Raw genomic sequence first — 23,346 nt, 5'->3', positions numbered from 1 at the left:
CCCCTATCTGCCTCTCCCTGTTCGATTTTATTTATTTTGGATTAGCCAGTTGCCCTCTCCCGCTCACCCCCCCAGACCTGCCCTCTCGGGTCTGCCCCACTCCCTCCCTGCTGCCCCCTTTAGGACACCCCCCAGGAAGGCTTTTGTATCCGCATAGCTGGAGGGCGGGCAGAGGGGGCCTGATACAGACCGAGGCCCCAACCCGGTTTTGTTTTTTGATTTTTTTTTTTTTTTTTTCAATTCTGGCTTTTCCGTCTTTTGCTCTTTTTCTTTTTCTTTCTTTCTTTTTTTTTTAAAGAAACTGTTTTTAAACTATTTCTAGGTTTGTGAATGTGAAGCCCCAGGCCGCAGGGGGCAAGGGGCCAGGTGCCCCCCACACCAGCTAAGAAGAAAGTGTCTATGTGGGTGTTGGCTCCTGGCCTCCTCCCTCCAGCCTTGGAGAGGAGGGCAGGGCGGGCTGCGGGGTAGGCCAGGCCGAGCCCCTGGAATCATCCCGTCCTGTATCATATGTAAATACTGTGAGGTGAAGCCCTACCCCAACCCTTCTCTAAGACCCCTTGGGGTGACAGCATTTGCCTAACCCCACTGGGCAAAGGTCCACTCCCTCCTCCCCCTCTCTGTCCCTTCCTCCTCAGACACCGTTACTGTAAGCTTGCAGACCTCAGCTCCGGCCACAGCAGGCCCACACTCTCAGGCCCCGGGTTCAAGACCTTGGGCAGACTCTCCCCAAAAACCCCCGGTTGGGGGGCAAGGGGCCAGGGAAGGGGAGGGCTTGCCTAGAGCCAGGGCTGGGAAGGAATTAGCTCTCCAAAGGCCCCTCCTTGCCCCTGTCTGGGTGGGACCTTCATGGTTTCTGCTCTGAGCCCCCCCCCCACCATGAGTGGGCATCAGGAAGCGCTTCAGCAAGGAGTAGATACCAGGAAAGCAAAGGGCTTCTCAGGGAACCCCCACATTCTCACTGAAGCTTCCCACCAGGATAGTCCCGCCACCAGAGCCCTGGGTAACCCCCTACCCTGGAGCCCCTTCACAGAGCCAGGCTCAGGGTGTGAGCGTGAGGTGAGACCTGTCATGGCAGGACTTGAGTCTACCTGCTGTCACCCCCTCTCTGTCGCTCCCGAGGCTGGGGCCTCAAGCTGCCTTCCCCAGCAGAGCCCCCCGCCTTCAAAGCCCCCTTTGGAGAGTTAACTGTTCGTGTGAGGCGCTCACTCAACCAATAAGCCCCGAGAACTCAAAGCAATAATCTTCGTCACCGAGATGCGGCTGTTTGCCTTTGTTGTTGGGTTTTTTTGTTTTTAATATTTCCTAATAAAAGAGAAGCTTCATTTTATTGGACTTTATCTTTAATTTTTCTTTACATCTGAGCTGAGCCCCAGGAGACTTTGGCTTCCTTTTTTCACCCTCATCCCTGGGCCCTCTCACCCCACTGGGCCTTACTGTGGTTCTGGGATTTACATTTCTGATTCATTTGAGGAAAAAAAACGAACTTTCTTTTTAAGATGTTACATGGTGTTTTGAAGCCAGCAACTTCCACCCTCAGTGTCTTTTCCCTCCGCATCTGTAACTTCTTTTCCAGGTTTTGTTTTGTTTTAAATTCCTAATAAATTATTTGAAAATTTGCTTTTATTCGTGTGTGTATGTGGACGCACACACACAAAAACAATACCCCCCCCCAAAAAAAAAAAAAAAAAGGTTTGACTCGCAGGACCAGGTGTGTGCCTGCAATCCCAGCAATCAGGAAGCCAGAGCAAAAGAATCAAACTAGCACGGCTCCATGGTGAAACCCTGTCTCAGACCAACAGGAAAAAGCCAGGCTTAATGGTTTCTGACCACAGTCCCAGTACTTAGGGCCAAGACAGGAAGATCTCTGCAAATTCAAGGTAGGTCTGGACTACATAGTGAGTTCCAAGCCCGCCAAAGCTACACAGGTCCTGTCTCACCTCCCACCCCAAACAAAACATTTTGGGGACGGGTCATGGTAATACTCATCTTTGGTTCTGACTCCTGGGAGACAGAGATAATCAGAGCTCTGTGAGTTCAAGACCAACCCGGTCTACGTGTCAAGGATCCCATCTCAAAAACAAAACCCTCTGGTTAGTTTTGTTTTGAACTTGTGTGGTTTATGGCGGTTGAACTCACACATCAGCTTTTGCTCCAGGAACCATCTCATTTGCCCTCACGACTCAAATCCCTCGGTGGGTAAAAATGCTTGTTACACAGACCTGGTGACGAGATGCCTAGAGCCCATGCAAAGATGGAGAACTGACTCCTCCACAGAGTTACCCTTTGACTTCCAAAAGGTTTCCCTGATAACACAATTTCTTTTCTTTTTCCCCTTAAAGATTATTTATGAATACACTGTAGCTGTCTTCCTTCAGACACACCAGAAGAGGGCATCAGATCCCATCCCAGGTGGTTGTGAGCCACCATGTGGTTGCTGGGAATTGAACTCAGGACCTCTGGAAGAGCAGTCAGTGCTCTTAACCACTGAGCCATCTCTCCAGCCCCTAATACACAATTTTTTAACTACCTTTGTCCTGACCTATTTTCTTTCTGGGAGTGGTCCTGACTTTCCACTTGACCCATCTGTCTCCAGCTTCTTGGCCAAGCTCAGAAGAAAGAAAAACAGGGAGGGGGGAAGCCAGGAAGTATAAAAAAAGGATGAACAGCTGGAGAGATGGCTCAGCAGTTAAGAGCACTGACTGCTCTTCCAGAGGCACTGAGTTCGGTTCCCAGCAACCACATGGTGGCTCACAACCATCTGTAATGGGATCTGGCGCCCTCTTCTGGCCCACAGGTATGCATGCAGGCAGAACATACACATAATGAATAAAGCTTTAAAAATGGGGGAGGGGGCATGAAAGAAGCTTGGATGGGCCCTGGACTACTTGCATCAATGACAGGAATGTCATTGGTGTGGCTCAGCTGGGGGGGGGGGGAAAGGGGAGAAACAGCCTATTTGGTAGAGTGCTATATGAAAGATCTTAAGTCTATTGAAGTTGCAGCCATGGCTCCTCTGATATAACTCAGTGACCAAGGACTTACCTAGCATGTGGGGTCTGGGGGCTCCTTCTTCTCCAAGACTATAATAGTTGCCAGTGGCTAGGAGGGAATGAGGCGTAGTTCCATTGGGATCAGCATTTCAGAGGTGCCGGTGAAACCTTAGCGATGTGAATATACTTCCCAGCACCCACAGTGAACATCTCCCGACCTCCTCCTCACTCCAGTCCCAGAGCATCTGACACCCTTTTCCGGCCTCCACAGACTCTTGCATACTCCTGGTGCACATACAGACAGGCAGGGGCACACGCATGCGTACAAATAAAACTGCCAATAAAAAATGCAAGCAATGGGGCTGCCAAGGTAGCTGAGGGTGACATTGGGTACCACGCAAGTCTGATGACCTGAGTTCTGTCCCTAGATACATCTGATGTGTATCCCTTGATTCGTAGAAGTTGTCCTTTGACTTTCATATGTGTGGCCTTCCCTCCCCTTCCTCTTCTCTGTCCCTCTCTTCCCTTCCTTGTCTCCCTCCCTCCCTCCCCTTCACCCCCTTCTCTATCTCTCTCTTGCTTGCTCTCTCACACACACACATACGCACCAACCATAAAAGAAATGGAACTGTCTGGAGGTGCCCCCCCCCCCCCACTGAAAGGGTGTTCCAAGAGCCTGCATCCGGTGCAGTGATGTATACCTATTAGTCTACAACTTGAGAGGTGGGAACAAGATCAAAAGTCAAAGGTCATCACCCTTGTCTGCGCTGTCGAGTCTAAGGTCACCTGGAGACGCAGGAGACCCTGTCTCAAAAAACAAACAAAACAAACGTCCAATGTAGAGGGGAAAAAAAGAAACAAAGGAAGAAGACTGAGAAATGTTGGCAAGAACTGGGGCTGAGCGTTGCTACGTGAGTTTGGTTTGCCGTCTTCCCTTTCTCTGCATACACATGTACATTGCTTTTTCACTGCATGTCCACACATATGCAACAAAAATTAGAGAAACATATATAAGCGTTCTGCTTTATTCTGGCCTCACTATGTTGCTAGATTTTAATTCCTAGGCTTACGGGGTCCTTCCTCAGCCTGCCAAGTAGCTGGGACTACATGCATGTGGGCCCACCACTCCGTGTGTGTGTGTGTGTGTGTGTGTGTGTGTGTGTGTGTGTGTAGATTGTCCTAAAGCTGTTTGTATTTTAATGTTAATTCCACTTCCCTAAGAAGGACTGCCCAGTCACGTACTCAAGAGGTGAATATCTGAAACTTTCCATTTTAATTAGTAAAATAAAGGAAAGCCCGAGACTGGGCTGGGTGAAGGTCGTGGAGAGAAGGGAGGGCTAAAAGGTCAGAGGACAAGAGGTCAGAGGACAGAGGGTGAAGGTCGTGGCAAGATGGAAGTTCCCAAGGACCAGCTAGACCCAGGTGATATTAATTGGCATTAAGTTGTTATGAACATTAAGGATTTTATAGGTCTAGTATCTGATATAGAAGGGCAGTTTGTATCTTTGTCTATTTGATGTAATCTTGTTGTGTAGAGGGTTTGTGGACTGAGAGTTGAATATATAAACCTGAATGAAAAGCTATCAGGCTGTAGCGTTGTAGTTATGTGGGATTTTGGGGTAGAGAAACACCCCAGGACAGAGGCAGAGAGCAGGCAGAAGAAAACCGCCAGGGAAGGGAGTTTCTCAGACAAACTGAACCTCGGTGACACCGCGGACAGGGCGCCAGAGGTTCACGTGGCTTCATATCAGGGTGGGGCCTGAGGAGTGGGACCCCAGGGCTGGTAAAGAGATAAGCCATTTTTATTTTTTAATATTTACTACAACATGTGTATGTGTGTGTGCCTGTTCTCCTGTGAGTGGGTGTGGAGAGCATCTTTGGCACCTCTGAACAGTTGATGGCGGAGTAATGTTAATATTATCCCAGGACATCTTGGGGCTGGCCACGGCAGGAATCTGGCCTCTGTGCTATGCCCTGTAAGGCGAAGCTCGTTGGCACCTATCCGTAGCTCTAGGCAGGGCTCTTAAGAATGGGGCTATAAGGAAGCACATCTACATCTGAAGTTTGGGGCAGGGCTTTTAAGAGTGTGTCACCGGGAAGTACATTCCTATCTGAAGCTCCAGGCTGTATCCTTAGGAATGTAGCTCAGAGCTGGGGGGATTTCAGGAAGTAGGCACAGCAGTATCCATTTTTGTCTCTGACCTTTTCACCTGACCTCCAGTAAGATGTTTGCAGGATCTTTGGTTGTTATCTCCCTTGATCCCTGTCTCAAAACCGTAGTTACCTTTTTGCATGTAATTAAAATGATTTAAAAAGAGGACGAATTAAACCAAGCTTTGCTTCGGCCACGAGGTTTCGGCCTCAAGTCAGGCCGAAGTCATGCTGCAGCTTTAACTAACCATATCTCCTTTTTCTTTCAATCCTCGCTCCAGCCCTGGGGGAACCCCTGGTGTATACCGGAGCTGGTCTCGGACAAGTGGGCACATACGTGTGTATGGGTGTGAACTTGTGTGTGAAAGCCTGAGGCTGACATGCAGCCCCCCTCACTCTCTAGTCATTTAGAAGGGTCTCTCAGTTGAACCCAGAGCTCTCTGATATGGGACAGCCAAGCTAGTCATGGTGCTGGGTGGTGAGATCTCCTTTCTCCATCTCCCTGTGAGTTGCAAGAAGGTTGTCATTCATCCCCAGCATTGAATGAGCTCTAGGGATTTGAACCCTGGTCGTCTTGAACCCTGCTTGCAAGCAGTTACTCTCTGAACCATCTTCCCAGCCCTCTCCTCCCTTTTCATCATTTTTATCTTATATGTATAAGAGGTGTTTTGCCTGAATGGTTCTGTTGCAGGCCTGGTGCCTGCAGAAATCAGAAGAGGACATGTGGGTATTGAGAATTGAACGTGGGTCCTTTGGAAGAACGGACAGTGCTTTTAACTTCCGGGCGATCTTTCCAGCCTCTGCCCAACTACCTTGTTTTCAGACTCAGTTTCACTCTGTAACCCAGGTTGACTTGGAACTCACAAGTCTCCGGCTTCAGCCTCCCAAGTGCTGGGATCTCTGGCCTGCAGTACAGCCCCACCCCATTCCACTTCTATCCCTTTCAGGCTGTGTGACTTTGAACAAATTACCCAGCTTCTCTGAGCCCCACTTCATCCTGTCAAGTGGGGAGGATGACGTTCATAACACTATCAGGAGACCTGTTGCTAAGCGTCACAGGCAAAGTTCACTGCCTTCCATGCCAAGCCTGCAGGAGTGCTTACCCGAGGCAGTGTGCGGGTCTTCTAAGCATTTCCAGGAAGCAGGAGCCTTATCCTTTGAGGGTGAAACAGATGTGACCTTGACCTTGCTTTGCTGTGGGTTTGCCGGCACCTGAAAGTCAAGAAGCTATCGGGGCTAAACTTTCCACTTGAGCGTTTATTGTTTTTTCCAGGCACGGAGAGGTGTGCTGCACACACCTGTGCATGGATCGCGGCCAGCAGAAACCAAAGCACAGACTGCAAGAGCCTCGGAAGTCTTCAGGGAACTTCTGCAGGGACTGCGGCCCAGGAGCTGTCGCTTAGCTTGGCCTCTCCGCTTAGCATGGCACAGAAGAACTTGTCCAGACTGCCCTGGAGAAACCTTCGACACTCATGGCCCTGAATATGGTGACTCTGGTTACACACACACACACACACACACACACACACACATACACTGTGTGCTGACTACATACACACACACATTAACTAACCAATTAAAAATTAAATTTTGGAGCTAGAGAGATGGCTCAATGGTTAAGAGCACTGACTGCTCCTCCAGAGGTCCTGAGTTCAATTCCCAGCAACCACATGATGGCTCACAACCATCTGTAATGAAATCCAATGCCCTCTTCTGCTGTGTCTGAAGATAGTCACAGTGTACTGAAATAAATAAATACATCTTTTTAAAATAAGAAATTCTATTATTTTAATAAGAATTATTTCTTTATGTATGTGAGTACACTGTCACTGTCTCTGACACAACAGAGGAGGGCATCAGATCCCATTACAGATGGTTGTGAGCCACCGTGTGGTTGCTGGGAATTGAACTCAGGACCTCTAGAAGAGTAGTCAGTGCGCTAACCGCTGAGCCATCTCTCCAGCCCAACAATAGAATTTCTAACTGGATCTACCTCAAAGGCTAGGTCAGGTTCTTGGGACAGACTCAGCACTTACACAGTAAACGTGGAGGACTATGTGCCAGCTACTTGTGCCGTGGACCACACATTGCTACCCCTTAGCAGCCTTCAGTCCCAACCCCAGGAGCAATGTTTACCTTTCTATCTTCTTTTGACCTCATAGCGTCCATGGGGGAAGGACTTGGCACTTTGCTGGTCACTGCATATGAGCTGGTATAGGGTCTTGAGCTAGCCCTTTTTCTTTGCTTTGTCATCGGCATGGATTCAGTCTCTGTGGCCCTCTCCAGTCGGCACTGCCCGTGCAGGTGTATGCATTCTGTGTGTGAGCTATGCACACAGTGACCACAGACTGCACACTGTCAGAGCACAGCTAGAGGAGTGAGAATGGCTCTGTAGCCCAGGCTAGCCTGGGACTCTCAATTCTCCTGTGCAGCCTCCTGAGTTGTTTGGATTACAGTCACACTGCATCATGCCCATTTTATTTTCTTTGAGTTCATCTTTGTGTGTATGTGTGTGTGTGTGTGTGTGTGCGAGCTCGAGTGCATGTGAGTGTGCACAAGTGCATGTGAGTGTGCACAAGTGTGTGCTAGTGTGCACATGCATGTATGTGTATGTACATGTGTACCTGTGTGCATGCATGTGTTCATGCATGTGTGTATGCAAGTGTGTGTGCACGTGCATGTGTGTGTGTGTGTGTGTGTGTGTGTACAATGCTAAGGTTGAACTCCTGGCCTCACACAGGCCAAGCAAACACTCCAACACTGAGCCATGCTATCAGCCCTGGTGTATCCTCAAGAGCTGGGATCACAGAGGTCAGAATGAGATTCTGGCTCACTTAGATGAGAAAGAGTTGATTCTGCCAGGGCTCCCACAGGAGATGACCTCGCTCAAGGTGGAGGAGGAGGGATCTGTGGAAAGCTGCAGGTGTGGTCATTTCTAGATCTACCCCATGCTGTGCCTGCTGTTCCCCACCTGAAATCGATTCAGCAAAACAGGTCAGTGTGCTTAAATGGTGCTTACTCCCACATGTCATCACAGGGCGCGTCCTACAAGATGGCCACCTGACCAGGGCAGTCAGAACTATCAAGACCACAGAGAGAGAAGGCCGGGAAGCCACCATGTTAGGGTGAAACACACATGGAGGATTGTGGCCACATCTGTGGTCTCATCTCTAGGAGGCAGAGGCAGAAGGACCACTACAAGTTAGGGGCAGCCTGGTCTATCTGGATTGGTGCACACCTACAATCATTTGGTAGGCTGAGGCAGGAGGATTAGGTAGTTCAAAGCCAGCCTTGGCTTTGAAGACCCTGTCTGTAAAACAGAAAAAGGAAAAAAGAGCCTGGGGAGATGGCTCAGTGGGTAAAGCAGTTGCCATGCGGGTATAAGAACCTGAGTGGATCCCTGGGATCTCTGGAAAAGCTAGGCCCGGAGCACAGAGGCAGGCAGATCCCTGGAGGTGGCCACTCTAGCCAACCTGGTGATCCCCAGGGTCATTGAGAGACCATGTCCCAAAACTTCCTCAGAGTGACTGAGGAAGAATTTCTAGTATCCACATACACGAACATGCACAGGCGTGCACAACGTACAACATACACAGTTCAGACACACACACATGGGCACACCCTGGACACAAAGTACACACAGGCAGGTGTGGTAGTATATGCCTCCAAGCTGGAGGCCGGGAGGGGGGGAAGATTGAAAGTTTGAAGCTAGCCTGGGCTACACAGAGACTGTCTCAAACAAACAAAAGAGTCTGGGGATGTAGCTCAATTGGTAAAGCATGTTACAACAGCCACGAAGCCCTGTGCTCCAACGGCAGCATCACCGGACACCGGACGCGGTGGTGATCCACACCTGCCATCTCAGCACCCCAGAGCCGGATGCAGGTCGAGAGTTCAAGGTCAGCCGGGCGAGGATGGCACGCACCTTTAATTGTAGCACTCAGGAGGCAGAGGCAGGGCAGGAGGATCTTGTGAATTTAAGTCCAGCCTGATCTACAGAGTGAGTTCCAGAATAGCCATAGCCACATAGTGAGACCCTGTCACAAGAAATAAAAATAAATAAAAGAGTCCAGGGGCCATCCTTGGCTAAGAACTGAGTTTGAGACAAGCTTAGGATACAGCTTGAAACCCTGTCTCAAAACAACGGGGGTGGGGAGAGACTAGAAAGATGGTTCATTGCTGAGCTTGGGCTGCTTTTCCAGAGGATCCAGGTTCGGTTCCCGGCACTCACACGAAGGCTCACAACCATCTGTAACTCCAGCACCAGGACATCAATGATCTTGAGGCCTTCCGGGAGACACGCATCATACACAGACACACAGGCAGGCACAACACTCCGACTCATCAAAATAATAATAAAATGAATTTAAACAATAAGGAAACATCAGTGAACTTGCAGGTCAGTTTAATAGTACTATGGTTAGCAACATACTAATGCTTCATTAGTCATGAAAGGTATACCATACGAACGTAAGATGCTGGTTAACAAGGAAAATCTCTGCTCAATAGAAATAATCCAACAAGGGCTGGCTCAACGGTTAAGAACACTGACAGCTCTTCCAGAGGACTGGAGTTCAATTCCCAGCAACCACATGGTGGCTCACAACCATCTGTAATGGGATCTGATGCCCTCTTCTGGTGTGTCTGAAAGACAGCAACAGTGTACTCATACATAAAAATAAAATAAAATCTTTTTTAAAAAATGGCTCTTAAAAAAAAGAAGAGTAATCAAATGAGAAGATAAATGTGATGAGGTAAAAGACCTGAGGCTGGGGATATTGCTCAGTGGTTAGGGCCACTTGTTACTCCTGCTCAGGACCTGGCTCCAGTTCCCAGCACCCACGAGGCACCTTTGAGCTGACTACTTTTCCAGTTCCATGAGACCCAACACCTAAAATAGTCTGGTCTCAATTGCGTGGGGTAAGGGACACTGAAACATGTAGTATGTAATATCATTGGGGATCGTGGTCCTCCAAGGGTGACAGAGCTATCACCATTGTGAGTTCAGAGCAGTCATGACTCACGAGAACTTCATGAGATCAGCCTGGGTGCTGACAGGAGGGACATTGGACCCCCGTCGGCTGTTCCAGCTTTGTGTTCCTTCCTCCCTGTCCCCAGATGTACGTAACCCTGTCAACTGAGTGTGGTCTCCAGCATTCCTGGGATCCTACATATGGAAATCTTGAAGATCATCACCCATGCATGCTGAGGTGGGGGGTTTGGATGACTGGGGACGGGGACACCCAGGTTCCTGTAAGTAAGCCCTGTGAACTCACTGGCTCACCGTGTTAGCCTCAGGAAGAATCATTCCCATTGGCCCTTGTTAGCTATATAAAGTCAATAGATGTCAGTTCTCAATGCCCCAAGAAAATCATGTGACACTTGTCATTGATTAACTGTGCTTTTCGACACCACCAGGCCAGATTTTTCTCAGGTTTTGGTGTGTGTGTGTGTGTGTGTGTGTGTGTGTGTCTGTAACAAGGTATCTTAGGTAGGGAGCTCAAGTCTAAAAATAAAAGTCATGTATGCTCTATAAATACTCACACATGTAATTTGGAAGCAATAAGTAATTTTATACTATATTTCTTGCATATCTGAACATCCTGTACATGAAGTGAATTTCCTAATTGTGGCCTGAGGTTGGTAAGGCCTTGAAATTATGTATTCTGTCTTAATTTTTGTTTTGTTTTCAAGACAGGTTTCTCTGTGTAGCCTTGGCTGTCCTGGAAACTAGTCCTGTAGACCAGGCTGGCCTCGAATTCAGAGATCTGCCTGCCTCTGCCTCCCAAGTGCTGGGTCTAAAGGTGTGCGCCAACATTCCCTGCTCTGCATTTTGCATTTAAATATTTTTATATTTAGTTTTGTTTATGTGTTCTGTGTGCATGTATGCATGTAAACCATGTACATGTCTGCTTTCCTTAGAGGCCAGAAGAGGACATTAGATTTTTCTGGAACTGGAATTATAGACAGTTGTGAGCTACCATGTGGGTGCTGGGAATCGAACCTGGGTCCTCTGGACAAATAGCCAGTGCTCTTAACCCTTGGGCCATCACTCTAGCCTGTAGATCTGAATAAGAATATTCAATGTGTATGCAAAAGTTCCAGAAGAAGGAAGCCCACGGGACACCACATAGTGGATTAGTAGTTGGAAAGAAATAATTATCAGTGGGAACAAGGTTTCTTCTTGGGAATAATTGAAGTGGAAACCTGAGGGTCCTTTGGAAAGTCGGTTGGACGGTGCTTTGCTGGGGCGAACAGGTGAAGGACGGTTTTGTTAGAGTGGACACAGGTATGAAGGGCTAAGGCCGTCTCCTGAAGGAGCACTTTGCTGAAGCAGAGAGAGGACGTTCTGCTAACGCAAGCCCGTGAGAGGACATTCGATGAAGGATTCTTTGATAAAAGCACGAAGGTATTGATCCGTCTTACACTGCGTAATGGAGCATCTTTTGCCGGGAGAAAAAGCAACAAAAAAAGCTTCAGATGGTGTGCTGTAGTTTCTTGTTGCTTTCTTAGACTCGGGCAGATTGACAGAGCAATGTCACCTGAGACAGACATGCTACAGCAAAGACCTGTGGAGCGCACACATGTTTGGAGGGTGTAAAAATAGAACCCACGAGGACAGTGTTGGAGGCTGGGCTTGGCTTGTAGAGCTAGTTGTGCGATGCTTGTGGGCCTCGAGTCTTAGCTGACCTTTGCTTCCCTGAGAGAGGCACAGCTGAGAACTTTTCCTGGTGTCCCTCCCTGGTCCCTCCTGCTGAGGCTGAGGTCTGGTTGTCTCTGCTAAGGTCTGCTAACCCCACTCTAGCGAACTGGACGGCTGGTGTATCCGTGAAGTGTTTGCGAGTGGACCGAGCTGCCGCTGCCGACCTGTGAACTGAATGGCCGATTTCCAGACAGCACAGATGGAGTTGCTCCAAAGAACCTTTCTAAACAAGTCCACTTCCTCCTATCTCTGGCCAGTGGTGGGCTAGAAGGGAGATTAAAGCATTCAAGAACCATCATTAAAAATAGGTTTGGGGGGAAAAATTAAAGTTACAGATGGTAAAATTTAAAAAAATGTTCTGTAATTCATTAAGGGTTGTGGTTACACAACATAGTGAACACCGTAGTCATTTACACACACGTATATAGTGTTATGTTACATAAACTGTGACCCAAAGTGTTACATACTGGGACTGGTCAGAAGGCTCAGTGACTGAACACACTGTGGGCTGAGGCTGACTACCTCAGTTTGATCCCTGGAGCTCACATAGTGGAAAGAGAGAACTAAGTCCTTTAAGTTGACTTCTGATCTCCACACATACACCATAACATATGCCACCTACATATTTGATGTAGCCATACTAAAGCTCTTTTGTATTCTGTTGAGTCACACACATGCCTGCAGGATTCCACATCCCCAAAGTTTTCTCACAAACCTAAACTTCGAAGTAAAAAAAAAAAAAAAAAAAAATGATGTTTACAGAGTGGGAAGAAATTAAGACGGGTGCTTTGGAATCCAACAGACCTAAAAAAAAGCTATCAGCCAGCCTTGCCTTGCTGCTCACAATCTGTGTGACTTTCGGCAGACTATTTAACCTCTCTGAACTCCTTTCCTCATCTGTAGAGGGCACGGCAGACAGGGCCATTCGATGACCCATGCAAACCCAGGCATTCCAAGACACAAAGGCAGCAGGCAGCTCCACTCTGCCCCTTGAAGCCAGGCTAAGGAGCGGGGTTGGAGACAGGAGTAACGGAAGGAAGCTCAGGGTCTTAAGATGGTACCTCGGTTGCAGAGTACCAAGTTCCATTCCCAGCATTCAGGTCAGTGGCTCACAAACGCCCTCTTCTGGCTTCTGTGGCATCTGCACTCACACATGCACATACAAGGGGGTTAGTGGGATAGGTCAGTAGTTAGGAGAAATGGCCGTGCTGAGGCTTTGTCGTTTACCGTCTGTTGTGATGCCAAGTGTGAGCCCTCAAGACCTGGAGTCTGCACACAGTCCCTTGGATCCTGCCCCCCACACACTTATTTCTGGTTGGTAACCAAAGAGGCCAACAGCCAATAGTTAAGCAGAAGAGACATAGGTGGGGGTTAGGTTTCCTAGGCTTGGGGTCAGAGAAGCAGGTGAGGAGAGGAGGAAGGAGAAGCCATCATGGGTTAGGAGAGAAGGAAAACGTGGCCATGTGGGTTGGCCAATTGGAGTTAAGAACAGCCCAGATGGAACATAGTAATAACTTGGGGTTATCCATAGGAAACTAGATTTTAGTAGCATAGAGGTAGACAACTGTCCAGCAATTGTGCTGTTGGAGGCTTATTATATAAAGGTTGTGTGTGTCCGGGAATTTAAATAGTCTAAGGTGGGGTAGAAACCTTAGGCCAAGATTTAAAGTAATTTCTACAACAGGGTATTCTTCCAGAGGTCCTGAGTTCAATTCCCAGCAACCATATGGTGGCTTGTGACCAACTGTAAAAGGGACTAGATGTCCTCTTCTGGCATTGCATTGTGCATGCAGACAAACGACTCATACATAAATGAATACGTTTTTTTATTATTGTTTTTAAAATCTAAAAGAGAAGTTCAAGGTTATCCTCAGCTACACAACAAGTTTGAGGCCAGCCTGGGCTAGAGACCTTGTCTCAAAAAAGAATATGTGTGTGTGTGTGTGTGTGTGTGTGTGTGTGTGTGTTAATAAGGTAAAGAGAAGTTCAAATCTTTTCTCAGATACTCCATAAATTCAAGGACAGCCTGAGACTTGTTATAATGAGGGGAGAGGGGAGAAGTAAAAGATTCCAAGATCCGAACACCATCTCCTTGGGGAGGAAGTGCCAGGCACAGATCTATGGCTTTGTTTTCAGTCCCTCTTACGGGCAAATCCCTCTGGGTCACTCCCTGATAGACCCAAGGCCGGCCCAGAATAGTTAAGAGCAAAGCAAACAGCCTTATCTTGGGAGTGTGGGGCCCCAGCTATAAAGAGGGAAGCCACCCAGTCTTCTCCTCACCCAAGATGAAACTCCTTCTGCTGGCTGCTCTGCTCACAGGTATGGCCCTCCCCTCCATCCCCTCCCTCTGAGGACCTCCTCCCCCTTCTCCAGTGCCACCCTCCCGCTGGTCACGTTGGAACTCTTTGGGGTTCCCGTTGGGTTCTAACAGCCCCTGGGTTGGGGTCCCCTTCTCACCCTGGTGTTCAGGACAGCTGGTACTTTTTAACCTCTAGGTCTGAACTCAGATGATCCCTTAGAAAAAAATCTCCCCCATTTGCCTGTCCAAGAAAAGAAAGCCTGGTTCTGCCTCTGGTGCTGTCTTGGCACCACACTCCTTGGTCTTGACAGTACTCTAGCAACTTGGTTTTGTTTGTCTGTTTGTTTTCTTTTTCTTTTAAAAAAAATTATTGTTTTCTGAGCAGTAACGGTAGCGCACGCCTTTAGTCCCAGCACTCAGGAGGCAGAGGCAGGCGGATCTCTGTAAATTCAAGGCCAGCCTGGTCTACAAAGCAAGCTCCAGGACAGTCAGGGCTACATGGAGAAACTCTGCCTCAAATATGTGTGTGTGTGTGTGTGTGTGTGTGTGTGTGTGTATGTATGTGTATGTTACAATTTTTATGTGTATGAGACTTTTGCCCGCACATGTGATATAAACTGCGAGTGAGTGGTGTCCATAGCAACCACAAGAGGCGTCAGAGCCCGCAGAAGTGGGGTCATAAGCCATCGTGAGCTGCCTGCCACGTGGGTGCTGGGACCAGACCTGAGTCCTACACAAGAACAGTGAGTTTGCATGACTTCTGAGCCATCGTTCCTGCCATCCTGCCCTCATTATCACCACCATCAGTACTAATTATTATTATCTTATTGATGTGGCCTTGCTATGTGGCTCAAGATGCCCTTAGATGCTCAAGACTTGGAACCATCCTCTCTTAACCTCCCAAGTGTTAGGATTCCATCTGTGTTAGCATTCGCCTGTGCCTGGGTTGTGTCTACAATTCTCTTAAAAAAAAAAAAAAAAAAAGATTTATTTATGTTATGTAGGTGAGTACACTGTCACTGTCTTCAGACACACCAGAAGAGGGCATTAGATCCCATCATATGGTTGTGAGCCACCATGTGGTTGTTGGGATTTGAACTTTGGACCTCTGGAAGAGCAACCAGTGCTCTAACCACTGGGCCATCTCTCCACCCCGTGTCTGCCATTCTCACCTTGTTGATTCATTTACATTTTCTGGCACCATCTACACACAGGCATTACATTCCCGGCTCCGTGAACACACACAGTTTTGGGCACTGTGCATTGAGTCAAACGTATTTGGCATATAAGTCACTTATAGCCATTGAAGAATGATTAAGACCTGCAAGGAGTCAGGTTGTAGACGGAGCCACAGAGATGAAAGAGAGCCATGTGCCCATTCCAGAAGCACACATGCTCGCACACACATGCACACACACATGCTCAAACACACTTGCTCGCACACACATGCACACATGCACACACTGTACGTTAGTTGTGACTGTGTGTCTAGCTTCTGCAAAGCAGGTGTCTAGCTGTATCACAGAGGGATACAGTCCCTATTGACTGCCACCACAGGGGTCACCCACAATATGGGGTGACTGGGATTAGCCAAAATGCGCCTAAAAAATGGAGAGCAAGAAGAGAAAACTGGGCAGGGTGGTACATGCCCTTGATCCCCATGCTCAGAAGGCTGAGGCAGGAGGATTTCTAGTTTGATGCCAGCCTTATTTACATAGCAAAACCCTGTTGTGGTGCTGGTGTCCATAATTCTAGCTCTCTGGAGGCTGAGGCAGGAGGATTGCCATGAATTAAAGGCCGACCTATTCTACAATGCCAGCTCCTATCCCAGAAAGGATGAATGAAGGATGCAAAGCCGGGTGCTTCTTGCCTTTAATCCCAGCACTAGGGAAACAGAGGCAGGTGGATTCCTGCAGGTTCAAGACCAGGTCTACACAGTAAGTCCATGCCAGCCAGGGCTGCACAGTCAGACCTTGTCTCAAAGAGTATATAAAAATAAAAAAGAACCAAAGAAAGACTAAAAGCTGGAGTAGAGCAACACTGGTAACTGAGGAGACGGGACCCCAAAAGTCTCTTGTTCGTGGTGTTTGTTACACCCCAGAACTCTGCCCAAGCGGGTGACAGGCTCTGTTCCCCAAGTCTGCTGTGCAAAGCCTGTGCTCACTTTGGGCAAGCACCGTCATGGGACAGGTTTGCTCGTTCATTCAACAGTCTCATGGAGCATCTACTGGGTACCAGGCACAGACTTTACCACGTTTATTCTTATCTATATGCAGCTCATCACATACACACATGCATACAAAAACATACAAACACATACACATGCATACATACACACACAAACACACACACACAAATACATACACATGCATACAAACACAAGTACACACATACAAACACATATACAAACACAACATACCACACACCACCTACACACAAACACAGACACATCACATACACAAACACACACCACACACAAATGTACATACAAAAACACACAACACAACGCACACACATATACACGCACAGCACACGAAAACACACGTACAAACATACACAAACAACACACAACACAATGCACACACACACACACACACACACACACACACACACACATATATATATATATATATATATATATATATATATATATATATATATATACACAACACACCACACCCACAAGCACACACACACAACGTAACGTGTGTTAGGCACAATGATAGGCCTTAAGGAGTATAAAGACAAGACCTTCTCTTGAGAACCTCATGTCCTACAAAGGGGAAGGCAGCACATCACATCAGCAGACAGACGGGAGATGGAGGGAGCACGTCAGTCACCTGGGTGAAAAGAAATGCTACCAAGCAGCATGAACCTAGTTAGGATGCCTAGCACCCACAGAAAAAACCCAGACACAGCAGGACAGCCCCAGAAGCCCACGATGTCAGAGACAGGAAGTTCTCTGGGGCTTGCTGCTCAGCCACCATAGCCAATCAGCAGACTCCTGGCTCACTGAGAGACTCGGTGTCAAGAACAAGAGCGTGAATGAAGATTCCAGATTGCTGAACTCTGGCCTCCACCTACATATGCACACATGCACACGCACATATATGAATCCAAACACAAACCCAAGTACTATGAAGCCAAAAGAGCACGGAGAGAGGCCACAGCAGAGGCACTGCTTGGGTGTGTAGCCCAGAAGGTCCTCTTTAATAGGGAAGCATTGGGGCCAAGTTCTCTCTAGCCATTCAGAAGGCTGAGGCAGGAGGATTGAGCATTTAAGACAAGCCTGGAATATATAGGCAGACGAAGGAAGGAAGGAAGGAAGGAAGGAAGGAAGGAAGGAAGGAAGGGAGGAAGGAAGGGAAGCAAAAGCTTAAATAGTAACAATTCAGTCCAAGGCCTGGCAAAGAGTGGCTCAGAAGAGGTAAGCGTGCGGGTCCTTCTGGCCACTTGTCCGTTGGTGACATGGGCAGGAGTGGAGGCAGAGAGAAAAAAAAGATGAGGTGGAGTCTCAGACCTTTGGAAGGGAGAAACTGCAGGCTGAGGTGCAGGACCAACCCTGGAGCTGAGGGAAATCCAGGGCATCCCTGCATTTATCAACACAGTCCTGAGGGCACAGCGAGACAAGCTCAGAGGTGGCCCACGCGGAGCCACTGGTCAGCCTTCCTGTTGGCAATCCCCGAGTGCAGGAAGCACTGAGCGCCACGCCGTTCAACCGTCCTTGCCTCCATCTCCAGGCTCTCACATAACCCGAGAAAGCCTAGAGCTTGCCCCGGAAGAAGATAACCTTGAACTTCTGATCCTCTTACCTCAGCCCCAGAGTGCTGGGATTGCAGTGTGTGCCACCATACCTGGCTTCTCCTTCATCTTAACGGCCGCCAAGTATCCCACTGTCGGCTGAATCCTGACGCAATGAACTACTCAGCTGATGAACAGCGGGTCACGTCAAAACACTGTTACACAGAGGATGAACTGACGATTATTGAACTTGTACATTAGCTGCGTGTGCCCATATCGCAGATTCCTTCTAACCCTGCCTGTGTAAAACAATAACCACTTCCCACGGGACGGTGGCTGTCTTCCCTAACAGTAAGAAGGCAGGCAAGGCAAAAGACAATCTTTATATAATGTAAGGTCGGAGCGGTATCCCAGGCCAGTCCAGTGGTGTTCGTTTATAGTCCTACCACTCGGGGAGGATGAGGCAGGAGGGTTGCTACGGAGTCAGAGGCTAGCCTGAGTTATAGGGCAACTCTCTGTCTCAAAAAGGTAGACACCTTCCTGCTCAGGTCTGATGACTTAGCTCTGGGTCCTACATCATGGAAGTAGACACCCAGCTCCCTAGAGCTGACCTCTGACCTCCTGTGTGTACCATGACACATAAGAGCACATGGATGTGGGGCTGGAGGAATGGCTCAGTGGTTGAGAGCACTGACTGCTCTTCTAGAGGTCCTGAGTTCAAATCCCAGCAACCACATGGTGGCTCACAACCATCTGTAATGGGATCTGGCGCCCTCTTCTGGCATGTGGGTGTACTTGCAGATAGAGCGCTCAAGTAAAATAAGTACATTTTTAAAATCATGTGCGCGGGTGCAGTCAAGTGTCCGCACCCGTCGGCGTTAGTAGGTTCCCGGGGACCGATGCAGCTGATAGGATAGGAGAGAGAAGGTAGCAGACAGCAGACCCCGGGTAAAGCGACGGGGGATGGATTTGGATGTGTTGTACGTTCTTGCAGCGGGCGTTGCTGCACACAGCATCAGCCCTCGGGCTGTGTGGCAGTTCCGCAATATGATCAAGTGCACCATCCCCGGGAGTGACCCCCTGAAGGAGTACAACAACTACGGCTGCTTCTGTGGCTTGGGCGGCTCAGGCACCCCGGTGGACGAATTAGACAGGTGAGCAGTTCTCCGGGTGCTCCACTGTGGAGTGTGAGCACGGGAATGGGGGCGGAGAACAAGCCGGTCGTCTCTCGAGGGGCAGGAATGGGAGACATGCAGTCGGTGAGCATGGAGTATTTTCTTTTTGCTTAGTTATTCATTATTCTTACTTTTGTTTTTTTCCCAGTCGGGGTTTCTCTGTGTAGCTCAAACTCTCCCTGGCTGTGAACTCAGATATCCTCCAGCTTCTCCTTCCTGAGTGCTGGAATTAAAGGAGTGCATCACAACGCCCAGTATATTTTTTGTCACGTAAAGAAATCGATCCAAGAGGACCCTTATGTAGTGGTCCCAGAAAAGTGGAAAATGTGAACGTAAAGTGTGCTGCGCTGCCCCCTAGCGGCCGAGCGGGGTACTGCCAACCACCTACAAGTCAGCCTTGGCTTCAAAAGGTCATGGCAGTTTCAGATCTTAAAATTTCACTGTATTCCTGAAGCTTTTTTTTAAATCTTTTTTTTTTTTTTTTTTTTTTTTTGAGACAGGATCTTGCTACATAGCCCTGGCTGATCTCACACTTGGAGATCCACCTGCCTCTGCCTTCCAAGTACTGGGATTAAATACAGGCGGGGGGAGGGGCAACGCACCTGTCAAAAGTTACTTTCTTTTTTTTAAAGATTTATTTATTTATTATATGTGAGTACACTCTCACTCCCCCTCAGAGACACCAGAGGAGGGCATCAGATCTCATTACAGATGGTTGTGAGCCACCATGTGGTTGCTGGGATTCAAACTCAGGACCTCTGGGAGAGCAGTCAGTGCTCTTAACCTCTGAGCCATCTCTCCAGCCCCCAAAAGTTACTTTCAATTAATATATGCGAATAGAGAACACAGATTCTGGAGCCTTAGAGCCATCCCTTTTGGGACACTGTGTTTAACTTAGCCTCACGTGTTTGAGAAAGACTGAAAGTGAGAACGAACCCCTGGAGGGTCCACGCCCTTCCTTCCGGTGGGTCCACACCCCTCCTTCTGCCGTTCCTTCCTCTCCAGGTGCTGCCAGACTCACGACCACTGCTACACCCAGGCCAAGAAGCTGAAAAGCTGCAAATTCCTCATAGACAACCCCTACACCAACACCTACTCATACACATGCTCCGGGAACGTGATCACCTGCAGTGGTAGGGTTACCCTCCCGGACCTCCGGACTCTGCTTGACCTTTAGCGGTGGAAGCGGGAGGGAGGGACAGGGACAGTCAGTCACTGTTTAGTGCGCCTTTCCTTGGTCTCATCTGACCCCACTACTGCCTTATCAGGTAGAGAGATCCACATCATTCCAAAACCTCTTTTTGAAATTATTTGAAAGATGTTATGTATTTATGGGAGCCATGCATAATGGCCTTAAATAAGTTCTTTCCTTCCAACTTGTGGGTCTTGGGGATGGGACCCAGGCTCAGACTTAGCACCAAGTTCCTTTATTCCCTGAGCCAGCTTGCCTGCTCCCCCTAACTGCTACATTATTACTGATTCTGTATTTGCTAAACTCTTGGACGCTGTATCGTTGCTTTTATACCAGATACTGAACCGAACATCTAACCAGGGAAAGATTGACTGTACCCATTTTACAGGCGAGGAGTCAGAGGGCTGGGAATACAGCTCGGTTACAGATTGCTTGTCTAGCATACACAGAGCCTTGAGTTTCATCTCTGGAACCCATAAATTGATATGGCAGCGCGCATACGTGTGATCCCAGCACATATGTATATAGATGATAGATAGATAGATAGATAGATATAGGAGAGGCGGATTTATAATTTTGTAAATAGTAGTTGATGTAACAATTAGTGTTTTTATAAATGTGTTCAGGAAGTTAATGCAGGAGCGGTTCTTCTTCAACAAAACCTAGGTAGTTCCCAAATAATGACATAGAGACTGGGATTTATTTACAACTTAAAAACACAATAACTAGACGCTAAAATTCTGTTCTAACCCTTTAATCTAACCTTGCTACCTCCCTGCTGAAATCCCAAAAACATTTGCGCTTGGGGCCTTCCCTGCCCCAGGCGAACTCTCCTTCCTCCTGCCCAAATCCCCCTTTCTCCTCCCACAAGTCCCACCCTATTCTCTCTGTTGCCTAATTATTGGCTTTTCAGCTTCTATTGACAAGTCAGAGGATAAATGGTGAGCATTGTTTACACAAGCTTGAGACAGGTTTGTTTTTATAAAGATTTATTTATTATATATGAGTACACTGTCGCCGTCTTCAGACACACCAGAAGAGGGCGTCAGATCCCGTTACAGAGGGTTACGAGCCACCATCTGATTGGATTCTCTGTTCTCGGTTTCTCTCCAGACAAAAACAACGAATGTGAGAGCTTCATCTGTAACTGTGACCGCCAGGCTGCCATGTGCTTCTCCAAGGCCCCGTACAACAAGGCGCACAAAGACCTGGACACCAAGAAATTCTGTTAGGCTGTCACCTCACTTCCGGCCTACGCCGTCCCCCACCCGCCCTGATGCCTTACTCCACACCGCACCCTCTAATAAAGCACCCCCTGAAAGAGCCTGGGTTTGGTGATCCTCCGTCCACCGGCGCACAGGAGGCAGGGCAGGCAGGTCTCCAGACCGAGCTCCAGGGGACAAGGCGGTAGGATGGCAAGTGGGCTCTGGCTTTGCTTGAACCAGTTCTGATCTGAGCTGTTCAGCTGCTGCTTTTTCCAAGCGTCCCAAGCCACGCCCCCAACCTCCCGCCTCCTTGTTCAGTTTTCCTTCTCTGAGGGAGCCCGGCTGGCCTGGAATTCCCTACGGATGATAATTTTTCGAGACTGGGATTTACGGCGTATTCCTGGTACTCACTAGGTCACTCATTTCCAGGTGACGAGCGAAGCCTGGAGCCTCCATCTTCACTTGTGTCCTGCACCTTAGCCACCTTTGAATCTCTGGTTCCTAAGGTTCTTTCGAAACCACTGCTGAAAGTCAAAAGCTCAGAGTAGCAGCTTAACCCTCAAAAAACTGTGAAGGTTGGGCTGGGAGATGGCTCAGTGGTTAGAGCACCGGCTGTTCTTCCAGAGGTCCTGAGATCAATTCCCAGCCACCACATGGTGGCTCACAACCATCTGTAATGGGATCTGATGCCCTCTTCTGGTGTGTCTAAAGACAGCGACAGTGTACTCATACATAAAATGATCTTTTTTGAAGATATATAGGTGGGGGGGGGGCAGAAGAGAGAAGGGAGGGGAGAGACAAGGCAGGGGGAGGGGAGAGAAGAGAAAAAGAAGCAGTGTCACATGAACACTAAAGGCTAAATCTTGGCCTTAAAAATACCAGACGCGAGGCGCATCAGTTGGATAAAGGAAACCTAACGGGACTGACAGTAAATGATTTGAAGGCAAGATTACATCGTGGTGGCCGTCACATCTTCACAGAGCCTTGGCTCACGCCACACGCTAAGTAACTTTTTGGAACAAGCAAAACACACGCCGAGGGGGAGGGGGTGTCTAGCGCTTTTAGATCACGTGACCCCGAGGGCACAGCCAGGTTAATTTCTGGTTAATTTCCCAGTAAACGGATTTTGCGGCCAGATGTATGATTGGTGTAAAGACACGTAGTTCTTGATCTCTCTTTGCCTTTAGTTCGAGAACAGTTCTCCGCCCCACCCCTTCCTTCCCAAAGGTCACACCAGGGCCGCTGCAGAGGCTGCTAGAGCCGCCTGCGCAGGCGCAGTGCCTGGTTGTACCTGGGGATGGCTGTCCAGAATTGGCTGAAAGGGTAATGGAAGCTTGAGCATCTTTCTATCCTGGTAAGAGGTGAGGAATGGGGGGAAAGAAGGTGATGTAGTGCTAGGGTGCTGTATGAGACATGGCTGAACTCACAGGCAGAGGCGAGAAGGTGTTGGGTCAGCAGACAGTGCTCGCCAGCCACTATGTGGATGCTGAGAATTGAACCCTGGTCCTCTGGAAGAGCAGAAAGTGCTCTTAACTCCTGAGGCAACTTGGCACACCTGGGAAGGGAAATCCTCCTCTGAAAGATTGTCTCCGTCATATTGGCCTGTAGGCATATCTGTTGGGCATTTTCTTGATGAAAGAGGGTCAAGCCCACTGTGGGCGGTGTCATCCCTAGGTAGTGGTGGTTGTGGGCTGTATGAGAAAGCATTCCTCCTTGGCTTCTGCTTCAAGCTCCTCTCTGGGTTTCTCTCCATGATGGGTTGTAATCTATAAGGTAAGAAATAAACCCGTTCTCTCCAAATTGCTTTTGATCATGGCGTTTACCACAGCAACAGAAAGCAAACTAGGACCATGTTTCAGGATTCTTACTTTTCAGGGGGTTTTGATTATT

The 23,346-nt window shown here is 48.4% G+C and overlaps 1 protein-coding gene across 2 annotated transcripts in view; it reads left to right on the top strand.

Annotated features, from left to right (window-relative positions):
- Positions 1-14,129: 14,129 nt before the first annotated feature.
- The window catches only part of PLA2G1B (phospholipase A2 group IB), a gene marked incomplete at both ends in the record, with an annotated part of 153,694 nt that continues 144,477 nt past the window's right edge, over positions 14,130-23,346 (top strand). The window contains 4 exons of one of the 2 annotated variants that reach the window (XM_080941388.1): positions 14,130-14,163; positions 18,879-19,038; positions 20,065-20,192; positions 21,365-21,483. In XM_080941388.1, coding sequence (XP_080797514.1) covers positions 14,130-14,163; positions 18,879-19,038; positions 20,065-20,192; positions 21,365-21,483 — 441 coding nt within the window. Of the gene's footprint in view, positions 14,164-18,878; positions 19,039-20,064; positions 20,193-21,364; positions 21,484-23,346 lie in introns of those variants that run through there. The other variant, XM_080941389.1, reaches the window with a different exon arrangement.

Source organism: Micromys minutus, assembly GCF_963924665.1.
Source record: "Micromys minutus genome assembly, chromosome: 29".
NCBI lineage: Eukaryota > Metazoa > Chordata > Mammalia > Rodentia > Muridae > Micromys > Micromys minutus.
Note: the sequence above shows the minus strand (reverse complement) of the source record. Positions and strands in the feature narration are given on the sequence as shown.